The sequence below is a fragment of the Saccopteryx leptura genome, chromosome 1 (genome assembly GCF_036850995.1).
Source record: "Saccopteryx leptura isolate mSacLep1 chromosome 1, mSacLep1_pri_phased_curated, whole genome shotgun sequence".
Taxonomy (NCBI): Eukaryota; Metazoa; Chordata; class Mammalia; order Chiroptera; family Emballonuridae; genus Saccopteryx; species Saccopteryx leptura.
In genome coordinates, this window is record NC_089503.1 from 279,479,027 (window position 1) to 279,505,439 (window position 26,413).

The 26,413-nt window shown below is 36.2% G+C and overlaps 1 protein-coding gene across 2 annotated transcripts in view; it reads right to left on the reverse strand.

Annotated features, from left to right (window-relative positions):
- PDE3A (phosphodiesterase 3A) overlaps positions 1 to 26,413 on the reverse strand; it is a 326,334-nt gene that overhangs the window by 21,729 nt on the left and 278,192 nt on the right. For both annotated transcript variants that reach the window (XM_066354792.1, XM_066354801.1), the window contains exons 6-10: positions 17,200 to 17,419; positions 13,516 to 13,601; positions 12,232 to 12,386; positions 10,241 to 10,378; positions 2,910 to 3,021 (exon numbers count right to left, since the gene is read on the reverse strand). In XM_066354792.1, coding sequence (XP_066210889.1) covers positions 2,910 to 3,021; positions 10,241 to 10,378; positions 12,232 to 12,386; positions 13,516 to 13,601; positions 17,200 to 17,419 — 711 coding nt within the window. The remainder of the gene's footprint in view (positions 1 to 2,909; positions 3,022 to 10,240; positions 10,379 to 12,231; positions 12,387 to 13,515; positions 13,602 to 17,199; positions 17,420 to 26,413) is intronic.

The window sequence follows — 26,413 nt, forward strand, 5'->3', positions numbered from 1 at the left end:
AATTTAAAAGTGTACTTAGAAGTATAGTAAAATTTAGTCTCTAAAATTTTAGGTCATTGGCATATTAAATTTAATCCAAGCCTATTTAGGATACTCAGACTTTTTCATTTAGTTATGCATTTATTTAGTTAGAGATGTTAGAAATATAGTTCTCTAGCAGTAAGCATTTAAAAAGTAGACACAACAAATTTTTACATATGCTAATTATAATTAATGATAAAGTTTTAAAATAATTATACATATTAGTATAAATTAGCAACCCTACCACATACAAAGTATTATTATTTAAAAGTGATCATCAATCAAGGTAAAACTTTCTTGAGAGAAGATCTAATTAAATTTCTTTTATAAAAAAGTGGGGATTCAAGTAGAACAAGCAGGCTTATAAAAACAAATTCTTTTCACATGGAATGAAGAACCCACTATTTCAAGAAAACCTGTTTACTGGTAACATATAAAAATGTAATAAGAAAATGTAAAATAATTAAAAATTTTAGAATCTGAAAACTTCTTTTTACACTTAAAGACTGGTCAGCACTCCTTTGATTTAACGGTATATATATATATATATACTACCTAGAGCAGGGGTCTCAAACCCGCAGCCCGCGGGCCGCATGCGGCCCGCCCACCAATTTTGTGCGCCCGCAGACTAATCAAACTTCCTTGATTAGTCTGCGGGCCAGTCTGCGGGCCGCATGCGGCCCGGGCCGCGAGTTTGAGACCCCTGATAGAGCATTGTTTTTCCAATGCTAGTCTGTGGACTGGTCCACCAGAAGTTTTGTGATGGCCAGTGAAAGAGGTAAGTAACCACCTGACACTGTGTTAAGATTACAGACCCATTGACCTTAGTCGAATTTACTTATGCTCAGAGTGATTTCTGCCTTAGTGGTCCCCAAAATAATTCTCTTATTTTCACCTGTCCCTAAGTGTAAAAAGGTTGAAAACCACTGGCCAGAAAGATGTCAATAATTATTATCAATTGCTCAATGGAACTTGACTTTAGTGAGCTACATCACCAAAATATATTTGGAAATATAACATTAATTTGTGAAGTGAGTCTGGTGATTAGCTGTCCTTTAGTGTTTTCACTGGCTTCCTTTCTATAAAAGTTTCTGTAATGACTTAACCTTTGAGAAATCACTAGCACATGTCAACCACTGGCATCCAACTAGGGTGAGTATTGGGAAAGTGTTATTAAGAAAGCAAGACTTATCTTGAGATCCCTTCAAACTATTCCTTTCTCATGAATCTCTTCCAACTTCCATAGTCCCATTGACCAGACCCTCCCGAGGGGCCCAGGGCTCCTCTCTCTTTCATGCCCACTCTCCTATTTTGCCTGCATTTTGGTCCTATATTCTCCAACAAAACTAGTTTGTAGATCAAGTTCTTTATTCTTTTTTTCTATCATGCACCATTGGCTGTGCATTTTTATTTCAGAGGGGCATGTGCAGGCATCTTGATAACTGATATATTGATAATGAACCACTTTCTGGAAATACCTGCGCCTTATCTGTCTCCACAGAATATTTATTTATCTTAGCTCTTTGTTAACCACAAAAGACATGGGCTCTGAAGTCTAAAGTAAATAAAAGCAATTTAAAAATGAAGACATGATTTAAACAACATATTTCTAAGGTATATTCCATCTCATATATTATGTTTGACTATTTTTCTTTCTAAGAATGTATTTTTTTAAAATACCATAAGATTTCTATACATTTTCACAACTTCTCTGATTGGACTCATGGTCATTTTTTCTGGCTCCATATATTTTTTTTTAGCACATATGACAATTCTACTTATGTGGCCTGATGCTACTTGAAATGGTATATATTGAAAAGATAATTTAATATCTCCTTTGTGTTCCAATTTCTCATGATTATAAAGGACAAACTTTTTCTCACAATATTCAAAGTTCATAAGCTTAAACACTGACTGTGTCCTTTCTTTTGGTCTTTGTATTTATTTTATTTTAAAAATGTTTCTAATAACTTCTCCATAACTATAGTACTTCCAGATGTTTCTTCTTTTCAATTTTATTACTTAGACCATCATCCTACTGTCCCTCTATCCTCAGCCAGGTTTATCTTATACTGAAAAACTTCAATGGTTAGTGATTTAACTCTGCAGATGCCAGAATAAAAGTTGAATTCAGCCAATAAAAGGAGTACATTATATAATGAGCAATAAATTGAACATTTAATGATTTATCACACACTATATATAAGGCACCATTATAATCCCTTTATTTTTTAGATTAATTTTTATTGATTGATTTCAGCAAAAGAGGAAGGTAGAGAGAGAGAGAGAGAGAGAGAGAGAGAGAGAGAGAAAGAGGGAGGAATATCAATGTGTTCCTGTACATGCCCTAATCGGGGATTGAACTGGCAACCTCAGTGCTTTGGGATGATGCTCTAACTAACCAAGCTATCTATCAAGGACAAATCCCTTTAGAATTATACCTCATTTCATTCTCATACTAATTCTATGAAGCAGAAATTATGATCTCCATTTTACAGATTAAGATTTGAGGCATGAAAAAGAAAACCAGATAGAAGGTGATAGAAGACAATTTGACTTTGGGTGATGAGTATGCAACATAACCAAATGTCACAATAACCTGGAGATGTTTTCTCTGAACCTATGTACCATGACTGATCAATGTTACCCTATTAAAATATAAAAAAATAAGGCATGCAGAGAGTAAGAGCCAGGCTCTCCTATAACTGATATGTGAAGGGGCCAGGATTCTGATACAGGCTATTAGCTCCAAATCACTACACCATGTGGCCATATGGTGTATTTACAATGTGTAATTTTGCACCAGCTACTAATGATTCAATCTCCCATTACCCATAGCAAATTCTGTGGAATTTTAGTGTATTATATCACAAATAACTTGGACTTACAAGGAATTTCCCTGTATCCAATCTCCAAAGCATGGAAGTAATTCATAAATTCCCTAACTGGAATTCTGAAAGCTTCAAAGAGGCCCATGTCTTCAAAAAGCCTGTATGATACCTGTAAAAGAGAAAGACAAAGTCTTAAAAAACATTCTATATTAGACATAAAAAGAAAAAAGTCTAACCAGGCGGTGGCGCAGTGGATAGAGCATTGAACTGGGATGTGGAGGACCCAGGTTCGAGACCTCTAGGTTGACAGCTTGAGCGCGGGCTCATCTGGTTTGAGCAAAGCTCACCAGCTTGGGCCCAAGGTCAAGGCACATATGAGAAAGCGATCAGGCCTGACCTGTGGTGGCGCAGTGGATAAAGCGTCGACCTGGAAATGCTGAGGTCGCCGGTTCGAAACCCTGGGCTTGCCTGGTCAAGGCACATATGGGAGTTGATGCTTCCAGCTCCTCCCCCCTGTCTCTCTCTCCTCTCTCTGTCTCTCTCTCTCTCCTCTCTAAAATGAATAAAAAAAAAAAAAAAAAAAGAAAGCGATCAATGAATAACTAAGGTGTCACAACAAAAAACTGATGATTGATGCTTCTTACTCTCTTCGTTCCTGTCTGTCTGTCCCTATCTATCCCTCTGACTCTCTCCCTGTCTCTGTAAAAAAAACAAAAGAAAAAAAGTTTAAATGATATTAATTTACAGCCAATAGAGATACCAATTGGAAATAATAAATCAAATACATATTGAAGACCTCTATGCTCCTAACCCTTGAAATTCCTGACCACAAGTCGTACATAAGTTATTTTTAAAGATAGAGAAATACACCCAAAAAACAACCAGCCAAAAAAACAAAACAGTGTAATCTATATAAACATATCAAGGCATAGATTGTGTGTTATCAATAACTGGAGCATATTTACTGAATTGCAAATTGTATAGTACATACTATAAGCACTAATAAAAGAATAAGAGAAAGCTTACTTTTGTATATATATCCTTAATACATGTAGTTTTCCAGAAGATAAAAGAATTCAGAGTTGTGTCTTAGTAAAGGATAATAGGAAAAGGGATAGTCTTGACTAAAATTCATAGAGAAACAGGATTTATTTTAATCCAAAACAAATAACAATATCTAAACTGTCTTTCCTAACTTTTCTTTCTCCTCTGAGAATCTATACTCTATCCAATTCTTTTCATAGGTCTAGTGATTTAAATTAAATGAATTCCTTTGGATGTAATTGACTTTTTTGACATGCAAATGATGATAAAAAAAACAGATAAAGGGACAGAACATGGTAGTGGGGAGAGAATTCTGGTACAGAGTGGAATTTAGCACTATTTAAAGTGGCCTTATTTCATGGTACAAAGGCACAATGTTGGTTATAATTCAGGAGATTTAAAAAAGAATTATTCATCATCTTTACCTGCATTCCTTCATAAAATTATCTTGAAATATTTCCTCTAGTCTAAATCTTTGATATATGACTTCATAGTTAAATTTCCATCTTTTGTTATTGACTTTCAAATCTATTCAAATTCAATAACTTTTTAGAAATTACATATTCAATGCTTGTTACTATGTGATATAAATGTATATATGGGGGTCCTCTGGTTACGACAGTATCTACATATGATGTTTCGAGTTTATGACGCTCACTCTCATAAAAACTTAAAAAAAATTGAGACGTGAGCATTTTGGTTTACGCTATTAGTGTTGTACTTATGGACAATGTGGGTGAACTAGTTTGGTTATGCATGGTGGTAGAATACTCAGTACATTGTACAATATAGTATATCTATATCCTTTTCCTTTTTCTGTGGCTTAGTTGTGTTTTTATTTTCTAGATTGTGATTTTACAACTATGTTAGGATAGGTAAGTGATTTAGGCTGGGGTGTGTTTCGACCTACACCAAAATTTGGGTTATGTCACACTTGTAGGAACAGAAGTGTTGTAACCCGAGGACCCCACTGTATGTATACATAGATACATACCTAACAGAGATTCATTCATTTAATATATATCTAGAGTGCCTATTATGTTCTAGACAATTTTCAATATATGAGGCATATGTGTGTGTGTAAACAATGATCTATACCTTGATGGAATTTATGGTCTAGGAGGGGAGGCAATAAACAGACATAATAAGAAAGGTATATACTATGACAGAAAGTTTTAAGTTATATACAAAAAAAAAAAAAAAGAAAAGTCAGCAAGGATGGAGGATTAGGAATACAGAGAAGGTATAGTATTGCTTTTTAAAATATAGGGTTAGGGTAGGCATTTTCAGGTGACATTTAAGCAAAGAATTAAAGGATATGTGAAGTGAGATACATAGATATCTAAGGAAAGAATTTTTTATGTAGAGTAAAAGTCAGTGCAAAGGCTCTGAGGTATGCTTGCTATATTTAGAAAACAGAAAGAAGGCCAGCATGTCTAAAGTAAAATGAATGAGGATAGGAATAGAATTTAAGCTGAGATATGTGCAGTCTTGACAACCAGATTGACCATTATAAGGACTTTCACCTAAGGACTTGCACCCTGAGTGAGACAGGGAGCCACTGAAGACAATGCAGCAGGAGAGTGACTTTCTTTGACATGCATTTTAAAAAGAGCACTAGAGTTACTGGTTGAGAATAGAATAAATAATACGTATATCAACTTCCGTGTGGTTTATTTTTTTACTCTGAATGACAAATATATTTATTTTTTACCCTTTTCTGTTTAATATCACATCTCCACCTTCCATCTATAAAAATGCAATAGAAAGTGAAATTTATGGTTTTAAGCTAGTTTTTCTTTTAGTTATTTTCCTTTAATACTACTTTAGATGATATCAAGCTCTTATTTATAAATACCTAATGCATTTAACTATGCATATTACTTTAATAACACTAACCATAATAACAGTTGTTGATATATATGTACATATGTATGCCTATATATTTAGCATTTAGTGAGAAGCCTGTTTTAAATACTTTAGATATATTAATTATTTATATGTAATTAATCTTCACAATATCTTCTGAGATAGGTATGATTTATTACTAACATTTGATAGCAGAAGAAGCTGAGGCACAGAGAGTCTGAGTGACCCTTCCAAGACCACACAGCAAACACATTATCAGAACCAGAATTCAAACCAAGCAGTTTGGCTTCAGATTTGTACTGTTAAGTGTTTCAAATCCTACCACAAATATTTGAAAAACAATATTGTTAGAATTGCAAATTAAATTTTGCTATTAGTTTCTTTAAACATTTGAAAGATGAATTGAATAATAAAGACAACAAGATATTTTACAGTTGATTTTAAAACAGGACAATTTTCACCAAGAGCTGTTAAAAATCCACCACCAATGACCCAAACTCAAACACAAACATTACCATTAACCACGTAAAAATTGGTAACTGAAAAAAGGGAAGCACTGTTCCAAAATCTGAATAATATCCTTTCAAATTTATTAAAATAAACATGATAATCATAAAAAAGGCAGTATATTGAGACTGGGAAGTCATTTCCACAGCACATATGTCTCTTTAAAGTCTTTTGAAGTGAGATTTTTTCTGTGTAGTTTCAGCCAAAAGGTGATTTCTTGGAATGCTCAAGTTAATTCATTTCAGATGTCCTAAATTCTTAGTAACATGAAAAAAATATGCTTTTCACACAGTGAAAATGTCATGATTTTTGTCCTTAAAAACTCAAATCAAAGGAAAAAACCCTGTAAAGTTCTATTTAGCAGTGCAAAAAAATTGCAGTTCCAAAAAGTTTACAGTTTTGTAAATGGAAAAAATAAACAGTGACATAATAAGAATCAGGCAGTTATATGTTTATTTTTGAAAGATGACTAAAAAACATTAATGGATTTTCTCTACATCTAATTGTTAATTATCTCTAATCTTCCTAATGTCTACTCATACCCAAGACTCTTAGAAAACATTTGGTGGCAAAGCTGTCAGGCTCCCCTTCCCGCCCTCCGAGCTCAGGGCTTGGAGGGGACAGGTCTGCAATGAAATCTGACACGCTGTCATTGGCTGTAAAACTGCTGCTATAGTAACCACTTTCTGCTTGCTCACACTCTCCATTTGGAGAGTTTAGAGATGTAATAAATGAATGTGTTTTATAGGGAGTTAAGAAGCAGTTGATATAAAGGTATAAAGCCGGGACTTGCAATATGATATGTCTGCATTCTAATCATGGATCCACTATGTAGTGTATGACTGTGGATGAAAAATATCATCCTCTCTGAAGCCTCCAATGCCTCTTCTGTAAAAAAGTAAAAAAACAACCAGCATCAAAGTTACTGAGAAAAGTATATTATAATTGTGGGGAGCCTGAATGTATATATCAAATACAAAACAATGAGGTCTCTTCTCTCTCCTTACCAGGGAACTCTCCAGTAAAAGAGGGGAGACCCCCTGTCCCATTGCCACATTTTCCTGAGGCACCAGTGCAGGCATATTTACAGGAAAATCATTCCCTTAGATTCAGAGTCTGCAAAGGGGTTCAGAAAGTGGTCTATAAAACTCCCCAGAGGAGCCTGATGCGTGAGGCTGAGGCAGACTGAACATGAGAGGCTGCCCTGAGTACTATTCAGCCATCAGAAAAGATGGCATCCTGTCGTGTGTGACAGCACGAATGGACAATGAGAACATGCTAAGCAAAATAAGTCAGTCAGAAAAAAACAAGAACCATATCATTTCACTCTTATGTGGGCTATAAAACTGAAACTCACGGATATAGACACCGGTATGGTGGTTACCAGAGGGAAGGGGCCTGGTGGAGTGATAAAGTGTAAAGGGGGCCAAATACAGTGTGTCCGTAAAGTCATAGTGCACTTTTGACCAGTCACAGGAAAGCAACAAAAGATGATAGAAATGTGAAATCTGCACCAAATGAAAGGAAAACCCTCCTAGTTTCTGTAATATGATGTGGCAGCATGTGCGCATGCGCAGATGATGACGTAACACCGTGTATACAGCGGAGTAGCCCACGGCCATGCCAGTCGAGATGTGGACGGTACAGAGGAAAGTTCAGTGTGTTCTGTGGCTCGCTAAATTCGAATCCATGACCAAAGTGCAACGTGAATATTGGCACGTTTATAACGAAGCGCCACCACATAGGAATAACAATACTTGGTGGGATAAGCAGTTGAAGGAAACCGGCAGTTTGGTGGAGAAACCCCGTTCTGGTAGGCCATCAGTCAGTGACGAGTCTGTAGAGGCTATACAGGATAGCTACCTAAGGAGCCCTAAAAAAATCTGTGCATGAGCCCACATCGAACTGCACTGAATAGGTATGAAACTGGGAGAGTTTTCCTTTTATTTGGTGCAGATTTCACATTTCTATTGTCTTTTGTTGCTTTTCTGTGACCGGTCAAAAATGCACCATGACTTTACGGATACACTGTATATGGTGATGGAACAGGATTTGACTTTGGGTGGTGGGCACACAGTACAAGGTATTGATTGTGGATCACAGAAATGCACACTTCAAACCTATATGATCGTATTAACCAAAGCCACCCCAATAAATTTAATTTAAAATTAATTAAAAAAAAGAAAACTTTTTTATTAGGAAAAAAAAGGAAAGAAAAATGGCTGCCTTTAAATCTGTCCTTAAGCTCAGCTAGCTTAAAAAATGTTGTTTAGTACTGAGGGGAGAGGAGAAGAATGGGCTAAATAAATCCTGATAAAAGAAAAGGGCAGTTTTAGTCTTCAACATGTTCATGGTCAGGATCAAGTCTAGCAGAGGCAATGCCTGCATATTATATTGATTTTGTAATTATACTGAGTTTCATATTCCATTAATCCTTTTAGCATACTTCTTTTGTATGTAGCATGAACTGTCATTATTTTGACATCTCATTTCCCTACTAGAACGGGAGTTCCTTAAGGCAGGAACAAATTTTTCTTCTTGAAACTAGATTAATACTTGTTTGTGGAACTGAACTATAGAAGAAAAGGTCCCACTATCTTCTTCCTTCATACTTTCATGGATCAGGAATCTTCATCCTGAAGTTCTATACTTAGATACTGGCCAAGAGGTTCAAACAAAGACTGTCTCTGATATGTAAAGTAGAAATAAGGGTAATAAGTGACTTCTCTTCTAGTGTTTTGCAGGGAGTGTTGTGGCAATAATAAATCTGGGTCCTGAATCCTACTCTGTGACTTATATTAAAAAGTTTGGTAGGCTTTAGTATCTTTGTTGTGATATTTACTAAATCTATAAGAACTCACCTAAAACATTTTTAAATAAGCTACTAAGTATTATTATATTATCTTTTTCTTATTTTGTTTTTATTTTAGTGAGAGGCAGGGAGGCAGAGACAGATTCTTGCATGCACCCCAACCGAAATCCACTAGGTAAGCCCACGAGGGGGTGCTGCTCTGCCCATCTGGGGCCCTAGATCCATTGTCACCTGAGCCATTTTTTAGTGCCTGAGGTAGAGGCCACAGAACCATCCTCAGCACCTGAGGCCAACTCACTCTAATCAAGCTTCAGGAGGAGAGGAGAAGAGAGAGAGAGAGAGAGAGAGAGAGAGAGAAGTGAGGGGGGGTGAAGAAGCAGATGGGCGCTTCACTTGTATGTCCTGACCAAGAATTGAACCTGGGATATTCACATGCTGGGCTGATACTCTACTGCTGAGCCAACTGGCCAGGGTGTATTATCCCTTTTAATTAAGAGTGTATACTTTGATAATAGAGTAAATTCATTGTTTTGTTTTGCTTATTGAGAACATACTAATTCTTAATTTCTGTATTTTTTCTCCCTCAGAGAAATATTTGTTTATTTGGGAAATCTTGAAAATAGTTTAGTTTAAGGAAAAAAATATTAAAAAGCTAATTATGCAGCTATATCCTATACTTTATACTTTTGTAATACATTAAGGTTGTTTCCATATTAATATCCAGAGAACTCTATTTGGTGTGTTTCTCATAGAACAGGGAAAAACTAAGCATAATATCCTAGTCAAAAAGTTTAGAAAATAATTAATGAAAATAATTACAATAAATTTGTGTTTATAAGCTTTCTTCTTTTGAGAGTTTGTGTCAGTTTTTCTTCTACTGAATTCTATGGATTTTAGATCATTTCTCTATCTTGCTTGTGTATCCCTGCTTCTTCCCAAAAATACATCTTTTCATTAAAGAATATGGTATTTTACTCACTTAAAGTGCAAATTACATTTGTTAATCCAGGACCAAGAAATCTATGGAATGTTGTGTACTAAAATTTCCTTTCTGTGCCTACTACCCGCCACTGGCATCAAGCATGTACAGAGCTCTAACCAACCAAGGAATTGTTTTTCCTGCATTTAAAGTCAAAGGTATGAATGCATTTCTTACTTGACTAAGTATACGGCCACATTTTCTTCCTATTTTTTCCACCAAATCAAAAATTGGAAAATTCCAAGTATTTAGCTGCTCCATAATTGAGTCCAAGTTATCCATGACAAGAGGTTCAGGAGCAAGAATTGGTTTGTCCTATAAAAAAAATGAAAGCATTGTTAACAACATATAATATTGCTACAAAGTAATTCATGCTTTGGTAAGTTCAATTCAACAACTGAGTTTACTTGAAATAATGTCTGAGTGAATGGGTGAGCTCTAAAAAAAAATCAAGATGAACATGACACTGGCCCCAAAGTAAGGAGAAAAGGTCCTGATGCTGTTTCAGGCCATGAATTTGGCACTGTTAGGTGCCTGCCTTTGTTGGTTCATACATGCTATAGCAAAAAATAAAAAAGCGAGCCAGCAAAGAAAAGAAAAAAAAGGATGTTTCTTCCACAAATTAACATAAGTGCTTTTGAGTCTATTGTGGGATACCTAAATAAAGAATCAAAAGTTTCAGAACACTTTAAAATTGCATGTAAATTTCTCTCTTTATATATTTATGTAAAATTTTCTGAGATGAGCATTCCTGGCTTACATTGGACTCTCAAAAGAAACTCATGAGTGTGTGTGTGTGTGTGTGTGTGGGGGCTTAATCACCCTCATTCTAATTGGTCAAATTTGTATTACTACTTCAAAATTAGCATCAATCCTGCGGAATGACAGCAGCCACATTTTCCAGTGATTTTATTTTATTTTATTTTTCCAGTGATTTTAGTTTAATTCATGTGATGTATGATTTCCAAAGAAACATGTACTGTACACATGTAGCGACATTTTATAATTGCTCCTAAATAAGGACATTCTTAAGGGTACATTTACCAAGAAAAGAAAAATAAATAACGATAAGAAAACAAATAAATTAATTTATCTGAAAATCTCTTTGACTTAAAAGCATAAATGGTAAGTCAGGTTAAAGAAAAATGAGAGTAGCAGTAACTGATAATCATATGACAGTCACTATTTTCTACCATTTGCTGGCTCCCCAGATTAATCGGACTCAATTATGCTATTATCTTCTATAAATGGATCACTTTAAACCTAAAATAAATCATTATTAAAGGATATTTTAATGGGTAGCAAGTGTCAATGTAAACTTGATTTAATATAACAAAGGAAATAAATATTGGCTCACTTTTTAGATGAAGGAGGTGCTAGAAAAAGAACAACAGATGCCCTAAGACAACCAACACAGTTCACTGTATTGATTGACAGCTATAAAACAGTACTTGACTGAATGAAATAATTCATTTTTTCCTATGTATATTTACACTTTTAGTTTGGAATAAGAAATGTCTATAATCATTTGTGGAGATGAATATTTATGTTTTTGTTCATTAAGAAAAAGAATCAGCCCTGGCCGGTTGGCTCAGCGGTAGAGCGTCGGCCTGGCGTGAGGGGGACCCGGGTTTGATTCCCGGCCAGGGCACATAGGAGAAGTGCCCATTTGCTTCTCCACCCCCGCCTCCTTCCTCTCTGTCTCTCTCTTCCCCTCCCGCAGCCGAGGCTCCATTGGAGCAAAGATGGCCCGGGCGCTGGGGATGGCTCCTTGGCCTCTGCCCCAGGCACTAGAGTGGCTCTGGTCACGGCAGAGCGATGCCCCGGAGGAGCAGAGCATCGCCCCCTGGTGGGCAGAGTGTCGCCCCTGGTAGGCGTGCCGGGTGGATCCTGGTCGGGCGCATGCGGGAGTCTGTCTGACTGTCTCTCCCCGTTTCCAGCTTCAGAAAAATACAAAAAAAAAAAAAAAAAGAAGAAAAAGAATCATTAAGAGATCATAAGACTTGAATAGGGAAATATTATATTCATATATATGGGTAGAGCTATAATCCATGTAAAATCCAAATGAGATAGAGCTACAAATCAAACATTCTGGGATCTTCCTCTAAGCCAATCCCTGTAACAGAAGGTGATTTCTCAAGTAAAAGAGTGAAGTGATATGGGGCTACCAGGAATATCATGGTCTCGGGCGCGTAGGTGCTACAAGCCGATGCTTTCCTCAGCGGCTCTCTTGAGCACTCAGTGTCATCTTCATTCTGTACAATATCACTGCTATCACTGTTATTATTGGTTTCATAATCAGAGGTAACTTGAGCAGTGTCATCTGAAATGGAAAGAGAACAGCTGATTATGAAACTGACAACAAAAAGGAGTCCCATTTTAAGTGACTATTCCTAAAATGCATGCAGTAAATATAGGGTTTAGGCCAACTTGGGGAACTATTGCTTTCATGAGCTTGTACACACCAAGAATATAGGATCATAGGGTAGGAGAAGGCACACATTTTTTTTAAAAAAATTTATTTTATTTTTATGATTCTATTTTTTAAAAAGTGTTTTTATCAATTGGATTTATTGGAATGACATTCATTTGCAAAACCATACAGACTACAATTCAATAAAATACCATCTGTAAATGTCATCGTATCCCCTCTGCCCCAAGCAAAGTCTCTTTCTACCCCCAATTCCCTACTCTTTGCCCCCTCTACCTACTGCCACCCCCGTTTCCCTCTGGCTATCACCACATTGATACCTGTGTCTATGTGTTTTATATATATATATATATATATATATATATATATATATATATATATATATATATATACACACACACACACACACATACACACACATGTATATATATATATAATGTTTTTTGGCTAATCCTTTCACCTTTTTTCATCTTTCACCTTTTTAAATTTATTTTAACTTTAATCTGTTTTGGTAATTCTATTATTATTCCCATTCTACAGATGAAGGAACCAAGGCACGGAGAATACAAAGTTATAGGTAGCTCAATCAGGATATAAACCTGGCTCCAAAGCCTGTGTTCTTACTGTCTCCATAATACTGCCTCAAGGAAAAAACTATGTTTTATATAAGCTTACAGTGATCTAAGCAGAGTCGTTGCCCAGAGTCTGCATGGAGATCTCCAGAGACTACCTTGACATGGATGCATCTCTAAATGTCCAAGATAAAAGAACATTTCTATACTACACATTATCTAAACTGTCTTTTCATGTATATTTTATATATATAGAAACATTTTGGGCAGCTTTGCACCAACATTTTACCCATGATTAACTCTAGGTAGTAGAATTATGGATAGTTTTGATATCTTTGTCTTCTAAAAATTCTAATCTAAAAAATCAGGAACATGTCTTATCTTTTCAATTAAAAAAAAAAAAGAAAGTCATGACCATTTTGAGAAACAGAATTCAAATAGAGAATTACCCGTTCTGCTGGGTGTCTGCATGGCTGTCCTGCTTCTCTCCAGGGGTCCGTCAGCCTGATCCCCTTGGGAGTATGGCCTGCCACAGCTGAGAAAGTTTGCAACAGCTGTTAAGTATATTCTTTTTCAACAAATCACAGGTACACACCATCTATGTGTACATTAAGATAGATAACAATAGTCAAATATTTCTACCTTTTATTTGTTTGAGGGAAAAGCTAAAAAGCTAATTTTGTATAGAGGGATGCTGATATGCAGAGTACTGTGTTCTTTTTCGAGAACATAATCAATATAAAGGATAAGAAGCTGCATTCCACTCTCATCCTCCTCCGTAGTCTACACTGGAAGTAAAACTACCCGCATAATGTCCTTTCATTACTCAGAGGATTCTGGGATAGCCTGTTACAGTAGTGATTATGGAGGTACCAATATGAATTTGGTCAAAAATATCCTCCCCAGTAGAATCCATTTGTGCCTGGGTAAAAACCTCATTAGATTTAGTTCTATGGCTTAATTTTATGTCCAAAGAGCTTTTTAAGAAAAAATTTTATGTGTAAAAATACTATAATAGTATATAAATTTTATTTTTTGCCTGAAAAATTTTTTTTTAGATTGATCAGCTACCTGTTAAGGCCTGAAGGAGATAAACAAACAAAATAAAAAGGTAGCCCTGGCCAGTTGGCTCAGTAGCACAGTGTCAGCCCGGAGTGTGGAAGTCCTGGGTTTGATTCCTGGTCACACAGGAGGAGCGACTATCTGCTTTTCCACCCCTCCCCCTCCCACTTCTTTCTTTCTCTCTCTCTATGCCTCCAGTAGCCATGGCTCAATTGACTTGAGTGAGTTGGCTCGGGTGTTGAGTATGGCTCCATTGAGCCTCCACCTCAGGTGCTAAAAAATATAGCTCTGTTGCTGAGTATGGACCCAAAAGGGGAGAGAATCGTCCGGTAGGGGGCTTGCCAGGTGGATCCAGGTGGGGTGCATGTGGGAGTCTGTCTCTCTATCTCCTCTCCTCTCACTTAAAAAACAAAGTACATTTTATCGGAAGTTGAATGCAAAATGACTTCATAGGTTGCAAGTTGAGAAAAACAGGTAAAGAGGGTACATGATAGGTAACAGAAAAATAAGGTGCCTGAGAGGTGGCACCTTAAACAGAGCTGGTTGGAGGATACAGGATACCTTTGCTTTCTAAACAGTTTGAACTGGATCATAAATTTAAAAATGATCCCACAAGGGCCTGGCAAATTTCCCCTCCCACTTATCTTGTGTAGAGTTTCATGGTTAGATTTTAATTCTGCATTTTGCTTCTGGGCTCCTTCCTTCTGCCTAATATTACAAAGGGTCTTAGAGGGTTTCTGTTTGTTATTTAACCACAGATTACTCTAAAAGGAAAAGATGTGAATGACAGTTTATAATATAATTAATATCTCATCACTTCTTTTTCCCCTGAATGTGCTTCTACATGTAGTGGAGATAAACACTTTCTAGTTAGAAAGTATTCTCATCCTAAGTTAATTTATTTTTCAAGCCTTGAAAGTAAGTGGAAAAGCAACACGCACAAAATATTTTTAATTATGAAATCCCATCAGTTTGATTTAGGGAATCAAAAGAAAATGACAGGACCAAAGGAAACAAAGTAGATGCCAGTGATGTGCTTACATTCTTAAATGAAACTTAGTAAAAGCGGCGTTTATTAGTTTTAAGATTTTTCATTGCAAGATAATACTTAAAAGGAACATTTAAATTAGTAGTTCAAACTGACTACCTCTTTTGCCAAAAAAAGAGCTTGTTGCACAGATGTTACAGCAGCCAAGACAATGGGATTCAACGCCAAACTCTTCGAGTTCAGCAGGGGAAACCACAATAATTAGTTGTGTGTTTCTGGAACTCTCTGGGCCTACATGGGTGGCTGCCTTGAAGGCAATAATAAAACATGGTTTGAATTATAGATTTATAAAGCCCAAACAAATAAAACACACACTACTGGATTTATAAACATTACTGAACAAGTAGGCAGTGAAATTGCCTTGTTTTTCTCCAAAAGATTTTTTTTTTAAATAGAAATCCCATTATATTCTTCCAACTAAGAATACAAAAAATAGATCGTAATGAGAAAAGCTGTGTGAGTGGTAGATCTTTTCTGAACATCTTTCTCCTTTCTTTAGGTGACTTATATCATGTAAATCTGGAGGCCACAGTGGGACAGTCTTCCTAGGAACACTAGAAGCAGATGTCCTTGATGCTGACACTCCACTGGGCTTCTTTTTGGCTCAGATGCATACCTCAAAAAGTGTTTCTTAAGAGTGTTCTCCTTAAGAACCAAACACTAGCTGCATGGGCAATTATTGGGTGTTAACCTAAAGAAATTGGTTCTGTGGTCAAATAAACTCTGAAGATGCTAAATGAAACAAAAATCAAGAAGTTTTCTTTCAGGACTTTTCAGAGCTTTTAATAAAGTCATGTGTATTGTGGCTCACTAAAAGGGAAATATATGTATACTTTACCACAGATTGTGCCTCTTTTTTGGTAGGGGGAAAAGATGGGATTAACATCCTACAGAAATTAATTTATTAGAAAAGCTATCAAAGAGAGAACAGCAGAATAACTTTTAAAGGGTAGAAGAACTTTTCCTGTAACTGTGGCCAAAAGACCAAACAAAAAAAATGATTTTTTTTCTTTAAAAGTATTTGTAAAGACAAAGAAAGTAAAAATAAAGATTCTAAACCGAAAAATATTCACTCAATAAACTTTATAAACAAATGATCTGCTCTAAAAAATTAATAAATATAAACAAATACCTGAACATGAAACTTATGAAATTTAAAACTGAAAATACTGTTCAAATTTGTGAAACATGTGATATTAGACTAACATGTAACTAATCTCTTCAAATGGCTATCATCATCAACTTTAGATAAGAAACAGTGTTTTCTTCAAAGCATTTTTATAATTATACTTAAACTTTTAAAAGAGTTTTAAAACATTCAACTCTTTTCTACTTAAAGAAATATTGTAATGCTTTAAGATCAATTATTCTGGATTAAGCTATTACTGAAGAACAACACTATGTAAATCGGTAAGAGGGGGTATTTCTTTTTTAGTGATAATGTTGGCAAAATGTTGGCCCTCTTTTCTAACTTCTATGAAAAGACAATGCTTTATAATTCTTTTAAAATATGATAGATCAGTACAAGCAATTGTTTATTTGCATTCTGAGACCTACTTGAGTTCTGCCATAAAGTACCATGTTATTTTCAAATAATCAAAGTTAAAACAGGTACTGCAAACTTAAGATAAAATGCCTTTAAAATAAATATAAAATCCTCCCTGGAGAACAAGTAAAAGATATTTCAACAAAATACCAAATTATTGATATGACTTTTTAAAATATATGCTTTATGCATTTTTCATCATTAAGCAGATAGACTATACAACTAATTATTTTATACCATTCCCAAAGATTAGGAATATGGCCCATATGCACTCTAAACATTTTTTAATAGAAAACCACAGAAAAATTAAGTTTCTATTACATCCTATTCAACAAAAATCACATTATCCTATATTTCCTGTCAAGAACTCTGGCAAACATACACATATAGCTATGTGGATTGCTGCTGATGTTCCTAAAAGGAGAAACAGTATTAGTTTTATTATTAAACTCCAGTCAAGAACATATAAACCCTTACCTGCTACATACAACAGGTGGAATCGTTATCTGAGGAGACAGGTCAGGGGCACTCTGGGTGTAAGTTAAGGCCCTGTGAGAACCTAGGCCTTGTTTGGCAGTTGTGTTGGCAGATTCTGGAAACTGAACTGTAGAAATTTTGCTGACGGGACTGCTGGCCGGAGTCCCTTGGAGAGGTGAGGAACAGGGCGATGAAAGAGGTGAAATTTTAGCAAGGGCACCTGAGAAACAGAGAGTCATTAAGTCAAAATAAATGTCTTTGGAATCCAAACTTGCAACTCTTAAACTTTACCTTGGACTCCTTTTAACTCAGTAAGGACCACATGAGTCCTCAGTCCATGGGCTGGCCTCTGTACGCCACCATCTGGAGACGGGGTGTATGGGGGGGTGTCTCAACAGCATCAAATGCGAAAAAATGAATCATGAAATAATTGGAGGCAATTTTGGCAAATTTAGTGAAAGCCTCAGTGTCCTGAGTAATTTCAGGACAGAAGGATTTTTTGCCTCTTGTTATTCTAACACAAGGATAATGGTTAACATTTTCTCATATGTTTGCCTTCTCATAGGTTGTGAAGTTGCTTTTAGCAACAAGAGGAGCAGGTATTATTTTTAATATTAACATGTTGGGAGCAGAGTTTTGTAGGCATTCAATGCTTAAAATATGTAAATAAAGAAGATACATTTTTGAGAGGCAGTTAACCATCCACAGTGAATGACTGTTTTGGGTGTGAAGTCATATTTCATCACAGTAATATCTGAAGAAAACATTAAAAAATGTAATATAATCTCTTTTAGATCAAACAATAGGCCTCAAGCTTAAATTTTAAGTGTGGATATTTGTGTCCAACTGTCTACTCTCCATGGTAACTATTTTATGGACCACTGAATTAGATTTCCTGTGCTGATGTAGAAGGACAAGGAACGATGTCTTGAGTTTCCTTTCAAGAAATGTAGGCAGCCTACACTTGCAATTTGAAGAAAAGAGAGGAATAGCTTCAGAACAACTACCTGCTTACTGATTTTCAAAATTTTATGGCTGGACAATCTCCTATAAAGCAAATAAAATAAAATCAATACAAGTTGTTTTCTATGTCTCACCACTCTGGGGTAATATACAGCCAGCAGCTCACATACCATATTTCCCCATGTATTAGATGTACCTTAATTTTGGGGCCCCAAATTTGGAAAAATATGTATTACATAAAGTTGCTAAACTCAAGTTTTATTCATCATAAAATTCATACAACTCCTCATCACTATCAAACTTCTCTTCCATTAGCTCGTCCTCATCTGTGTCTGATGACGAATCACTGTCTTCAACAATGAATGCAAAAATAAGTGCGAAAAAGCAGGAAATGCAAGTAAAAAAACTACAACCACTGTATAAGACACACCCCATTTTAGACCCCACATTTTTCAAAAAAGGGTGTGTCTTATACATGGGGAAATACAATATCATCAAACAATATGGGTGATGAACTGGCAACTGGCTTAGTCGGCTTCCAACGTCCAGTTCTCCCAAGTTTTGTTTGTCACACCTAAAGGTTTCCTGGTCCACTGAAAGGAATATGAAGCTTGCTGAAAGGCTTTTGTAATTTTAAGTGTCTTGTTATTTTAGTTTAGTTTTAAAAGAGGAGAAATCCTACTCTTTCTTTAATTCAGAGTGGAGACCAGCAATCCCTCCTAGTCCTTTTCTCAATTATTTTTACTGTTGATTCCTGATCAACAGATCAATCCCCTGCCTTTAAACCTAACTGCAACCACGCTGTTGCAGAGAGGTGAAGTAACCTTCTAAGTGTCACAGTGCTAGTAAGTCGGAGCACTGGTGTGGGGCCAGCTATTCTTGTAAAATGTGGTCTATTAGCTCATCGTTCTATCAGACTATCCACTGAAGAATAAAAATCCATTAACTGCTAGGCAGCATGTGAATTGCTCTGGACAGTGACATGCCTTATGGCTTTAATTTTGGTTTCTCCTTCTACTGAGGTTTACCTATTTTACCAAAGATACTGACAAGCCTTCACCTCACATAATCTCTTAAACCAAAAGAAGATTAAGGTCACTAAATATTTATCATAGTGTTTTCCAATCAACCTGTTGTTGGGTGCATGCCAACTGTGTTTTGGGGACCCTGTCAAGTACTAAGGCTTTATTGGGAGGTCCCAAAATTAATTTCATTTTTAATACTGTCTCTAATATTAAATTTGTTATAAATTTTATTAAATTTATATAATTTTATAAAATAAAGGAAATGAACATTTCAATGAGCTCTAAATCCCTTCCCATTTCTACATAGCTATATAACATTGTATTCATGTGTTACTACAGATATATGTGTGCTTTGATGTTAAAAAAAAAGGTTGAAAAGGACTAGTTTAATTTAGACTATCTGTGTGATTACAGCCAACTGAGTCTCCAGAGATCTTAGAAAAAAGCAGTAGAGCCATTAAGGAGCTGGATGGGGTAGGATGTGGTATTCCCTCTTGGCCTCTTTGCTAAGCTAAGACCAATTGCTTGATCTGAGACTGGGAACCTGGTCAGAGAGGTTGCTGGGAAAGGCTTTTATAAAGGTGTAAGCCTAGGCAAAGTTTTAATTGTTGTATCTTATTAAAAGAGCTCCTGGCCCTGGCCAGTTGGCTCAGCAGTAGAGCATCGGCCTGGTGTGCGGGGGACCCGGGTTCGATTCCCGGCAAGGGCACAAAGGAGAAGCACCCATTTGCTTCTCCACTCCCTCCCCCTCCTTCCTCTCTGTCTCTCTCTTCCCCTCCCGTAGCCAAGGCTCCATTGGAGCAAAGATGGCCCGGGCACTGGGGATGGCTCCTTGGCCTCTGCCCCAGGCGCTAGAGTGGCTCTGGTCGCGGCAGAGAGACGCCCCGGAGGGGCAGAGCATCGCCCCCTGGTGGTCAGAGCGTGGCCCCTGGTGGGCGTGCCGGGTGGATCCCGGTCGGGCGCACGCGGGAGTCTGTCTGACTGTCTCTCCCCGTTTCCAGCTTCAGAAAAATACAAAAAATATATATATATATAAATAAATAAATAAAATAAAATAAAAGAGCCTCCTGATAGGCATTGCTTTAGACATTCTCCTAATTATTTTGGTAGGAAACTTTGAGTTTCTGACAAGTTTCTATCACGTTTTTTACAAAGCCTGTGGAAATATTGCATATTTTTATCTTGACATATTTTCTGAAAGCCATGTATGAGAAAAGTGATTGCTTTTCATTGCTAATTTCTAGTAGATGCCAGCTGACATTCCCAGAAAAATGAAATTCTCTCTTAAACTTAAAAATCCACTCAATGATTAAAGTTCCAAGAACTCACAAATGAACTAAACTTAAATAAATAAGCAAACCTTAAGTCTCCAAATTTACTGCCGGGGATAAAATTTAAAATAAACCTTGAAACAGAAGAGAAGCCCTTAGCTTCTGTAGTATGTGAGTCTACATATTTTGAACACTTCTAACAAGCAAGAGTCTTGGCAACAACCATGAAAAGCTGGGATATTTTTATTTTGTAAGGTAAGAAGATAAGGTGTAAACATACAAATTCCTTTCTTTCCCAAATCAAACTACTATTTCTCACAGTGTGCATTATCATAATTTACTTAAAGTTTTAAAAACAGAGCGACTGCCATAGGAAATGGGCACATGTTTACATATTAGTCTTCAAAAACATGGAGAGAGGTAAGGGCAGATAATAACCAAGTACTCTTTCTAGAAAGGACAAACTATTTCAAACACAGGAACAGGCTACTCCAAGGAAATGGGCAAAAGGTCCTTCTTTTGAGTTTAAAAAACACATTATTTTCTAAGGTAGTTTAAGCATTGTCATGTCTAATGTTAGAGAATTTTATGACATCGAAATTTCATCCAATACTATGTATCAAACTCACACATTTACACGCACACACACACACACACACACAATGGTGAAGGGATTCAGATAAATATGCATTCTCTCACAAATGTTTATCTTCATTTTATATTTGAGTAATTTAAAGAGACTCCAGGGAAGAGATTTAGCTCATGAAATAATAAATCTTTAAATAACTGATTTATTATTTAATCATTTAATGTGAAATGATTTTAAGACATTAAAATAATGTGAAATATTTTAAGACATTTAAAACTAAAAAATTTGAACTATAACTTTAAAAAATTCTACAATGCCAAGTCCTTTGAGTAATTCAGTTTTAATTTCTTGCTCCCGAGAGCATGAAAAAATGTGTGTCAAGACACAAGGAACTTTGGGCAATCAAACGGCGATGACAAACAATACTGGAAGGAAATTATTTAAGTGAATCCATCTGTTTTGTGCTGTAAAACTCTCTCAGCTTAATTTTAATTGAACAAGAAAGGAACCAGTATGTCTGACAAATCTATGCCTCTTTACCATGCCCACAGACAAATGGACAACCCTAAGTATATGTATCTAAAGTACATGGAATGCAAAGATAAAATCACCAAGTCATAATTTAAGTTTTCCCTTTCAAAGTTTCTACTGGAAAAACTCAGTTTAGTTTTTTGGTGTGGAAAGATCTCTAATCATTATAATAAGATTATAAGAATTTTATAAGAATTATATAAATCTGGGAAGGGACTAATGCAAATTCAGTAAGTGTGAAATTACAGGAATCTTAAAAGCTCATTAATTACATAATGGAAACTCTACATTAGCAGTGACTCATAAATAGAAAGGCAAGATTGAAAATGTAAATTATATTTAAATTTCCTATTTCATGCTTTAATCAAAAGACTTCTTGTGATTTCATCCATTTATTTTATATTAGTAACTGTAAAATAAATGGTTGTATTTCAACTACAGTGTGTCCGTAAAGTAATGGTGCACTTTTGACCGGTCACAGGAAAGCAACAAAAGACGATAGAAATGTGAAATATGCACCAAATAAAAGGAAAACCTTCCCAGTTTCTGTAGGATGATGTGGTAGCAAGTGCACATGTGCAGATGATGACGTAACACCGTGTATACAGCGGAGCAGCCCATGGCCATGCCAGTCGAGATGTGTACGATACAGAGGAAAGTCCGGTGTGTTCTGTGGCTCACTAAATTAGAATCCGTGACCAAAGTGCAACATGCATATCGGCACATTTATAACAAAGCGCCACCACATAGGAATAACATTACTCAGTGGGATAAGCAGTTGAAGGAAACTGGCAGTTTGGTGGAGAAACCCCATTCTGGTAGGCCATCAGTCAGTGATGAGTCTGTAGAGGCTATACGGGATCGCTACCTAAGGAGCCCTAAAAAATCTGTGCATGAGCCCACATCGAACTGCACTGAATAGGTATGAAACTGGGAGAGTTTTCCTTTTATTTGATGCAGATTTCACATTTCTATCGTCTTTTGTTGCTTTCCTGTGACCAGTCAAAAGTGCACCATGACTTACAGACACACTGTATTTAAATTAATGCTGACTGATCAAACTAGGACACACTGTTGAATTGATTTGTGCAAAGAACAGATTTTATGAGTATCCTGTGAATAGAAGTCATTTCTTTTTCAGTAGTTGTATTGTCTATTCTTGCTTGCATCCTCCTACCTTTTTGCCTACTAGTTGGTACTTTCTCCTCAGACTCTATTCATACTTTGATTCCATTTCCTCATATTCTTTACCACGTAAAGGACTTGTCCAGGTCTGTTTACACATAGTTATTGAAAATCAGTTAGTATCACAGTCTATATTAAACATAACACACCTAGTTAGTTCATTCAGCCAATGTCATTATTAAAGGGAAACAAGGGTTTTCAAACAGATGGGCCCATCTGATCAGGGAGAACTGTAATTGAATTTCAGCTCTCTGATTCTTTATGGATTTTTTCCCTTTGGCAGATTTTCAGGGATTTGTTTCGTTGAATTAAGCATGCTTAGCATATAAGCTGTTTTATAAACATTAATTCTGCTGTGACAGCAGTCTAAAGATGCCACAATGCAAAATCCTCTCCAAAGTAATCATGATAAAGATACCTTATATACTTTATGCTAAGAAGGAAGAGAGACTTTTGCCATGGCAGTGGCTCTAATTTCTACCAGCTGCCTTTGTGGACACTTACATGGACATGTTTTTCCTCTGACACTTTGCCCTTTCTTTCTGAGTGCAGTTATATGAATTAGGGAGCAGGATACAGGAAGATGAAGAAGCTGTTACTCATGTCTGTTCCCTCATTTGTTTGGTTATTTCCAGTGAATTCATTCACATATATCCTTTGAGTAACCCTAATTTTCAGCTTCCTTTCCATTGAGGTATAATTGACATATAACAATACATTAATTTCAGGTAAGCAACATAATGATTCAATATCTGTATGCCATATAGAGTATATGTGCTGCTAAAGCAAACACACTTTTCAACTTCTTGAGTTTATCGTGTTGGTTACTGTAATAATTTTAATTTCATTACCTAAATGAAGAAAACGGGAGACAGAAAACTAAATCCTTCTATTGTCTTGTACTCAGCCAAGGAGAGCACCAAAATTTTTAATTTTAAATTACCTCAATTTGTTGTCCTCAGTTTTTTTTCCAGCTTAAAGTCCTCAGTTCAAAATAAAGAATTCAGGATGAATTGTAGGAGCTTGGACAAGTTACTTAACATTTTTGTACCTCAGTTTCTTCATCTGAATCCATTTCCTTAGCTACACAAGAATGTAGAATGCTTAAATTCACATTACATCCTTTGAGTAACATATTATTGTTCAATATTTTAATTGTCTTAATAAGTCTTTGAAGAATATCTACAAATCTGGAAATACTATTATATAAGCATACATTTTTTGTTTGACAGACTCACAATTTCCAAATTTGTTTATTCATCACTTTTATTACGTCCTAGACTTCTCTGTTATTATTTTTCTTTCTGGAATATGTCCATAAATTCCTTCACTTAGGCTTTGGTAGCTAATACAGTTTTGACTTATCTGAAAATGTCTTTAGTTCATTTCTATTCTTTTTTTTTAAGATTTTATTTATTCATTTTAGAAAAGAGAGAGAGAGAGAGAGAGAGAGAGAGAGAAGTGGGAGGAGCAGGAAGCATCAACTCCCATATGTGCCTTGATCAGGCAAGCCCAGGGTTTTGAACGAGAGACCTCAATGTTCCAGGTCAATGCTTTATCCACTGCGCCACAACAGGTGAGGCTCATTCCTATTATTGTGAGATAGATTTGACACACAATTTTAGGTTGAATATTATATTCTCTCAGAACTTCGAATAAAATATTCTACTATATTCTGATGCTCTTTATTCTAGACAGTTCTGCTCTCAGTCTGCTTTTCCTGAAAAAACTGTCTTTATCTGGCTGACTTTAGATTTTATTTTGGTCTTTGGTGTAGTGTAGTTTCACCACTTTGTGTTTATGTGTGTATTCTTTCCTTGACTTCCCTTCTCCTTTTTATTGACTATTGGGATGACACTGGTTCACAAAACCATACCGGTTTCAAGTGTATAACTCAATAAAACATCATCTGCACACTGCATTGAGTGTTCACAGCTCCAAGCAAAGTCTCTTTTCATCCCCATTTTTCTTCCCTTTACCCAGCTCCACTTACTCCCATCCCTTTCCTTTTGCTATCCTCTACTATTGTCTGTGACTATATAGTTTCACCATTTTGTGTGTATGTGTAAATTTTTTCCCTTTATTGTACTTTCCTCAGAAATTATGTCTTCTATCCTTTACTACAACTATGATTATGTAATAAGATTTTTAAAATTCCTTTTCTTATTAAAATACTTTACATTTTTCAGTTTCTTATCTAAGTTGCATTCTGGGTAATTTCTTCACATTTTCTGCCTCTCACTTTACTAATTTTCCCTTGAACACTCTATTACATCACTTAACCTATTGTACTTCCTTGATATTTTATATATATAGATATATTTGTTTATTTATTTATTTATTTTTAGGTAAGAGGAGGGGAGATAGTGAGGCAGACTCCTGATGTGCACACATAGGGATCCACCTGGCAACACCCATCTGGTGCCAATTATCGAGTACTGTGCTATCCTCATTGCCTGGGGCCACGCTGGAACCAATCAAGCCAAGTGGGAGGGGAAGAGGGACAGAAGGAGAGAGTGAGTGGGGGGAAAAGCAGATGGTTGCTTCTCCTGAGTGCCTTGACCAGGAATTAAACCCCCATTGTCCATATCTGGACCAACACTCTGTCCACTGAGGCAACAGCCAAGGCCTTGATTATATTTTTAAAAGTTATAGGTGGTCTGAAATTATATCTGCTCTCATGCTGTTATTCCTTTATAACCTCATATTTGTCTTTGAGTATTTTTTAAAATTTATTTATTAAATTAAATGCAGTGACATTGATAAATCAGGGTACATATGTTGAAAGAAAACATCTCTAGATTATTTTGACATTTGATTGTGCTGTGTACCCCTCCCCCAAAGTTAAATTGTCTTCTGTCACCTTCTATCTGGTTTTCTTGTGCCCCTCCCCTCCCCCAACCCCTCTCTCCTTCTTTGCCCCATCCCCCTCCCCCCCACCCCCTACCCCTGTTGCCATCACATTCTTGTTCATGTCTCTGAGTCTCATTTTTATGTCCCTTCTATGTATGGATTCATATAGTTATTAGTTTTTTTCTGATTTACTTATTTCACTCCGTATAATGTTATCAAGGTCCATCCATGTTATTGTAAATGATCCGATATCATCATTTCTTATGGCTGAGTAGTATTCCATAGTATATATGTACCAAAGCTTTTTAATCCACTCGTCCTCTGATGGACACTTGGGCTGTTTCCAGATCTTTGCTATTGTGAACAATGCTGCCACAAACATGAGGGTGCATTTCTCCTTTTGGAGCCGTTCTATGGTGTCCTTGGGGTATATTCCTAAAAGTGGGATAGCTGGGTCAAAAGGCAGTTCGATTTTCAGTTTTTTGAGGAATCTCCATACTGTTTTCCACAGTGGCTGCACCAGTCTGCATTCCCACCAGCAGTGCAGGAGGGTTCCCTTTTCTCCACATCCTCGCCAGCACTTATTCTGTGTTGTTTTGTTGATGAGCGCCATTCTGGCTGGTGTGAGGTGATATCTCATTGTGGTTTTAATTTGCATTTCTCTAATGATTAGTGATGTTGAGCATTTTTTCATATGCCTATTGGCCATCTGTATGTCCTCTTTGGAGAAGTGGCTATTCATCTCTTTTGCCCATTTTTGGATTGGATTGTTTGTCTTCCTGGTGCTGAGATTTACA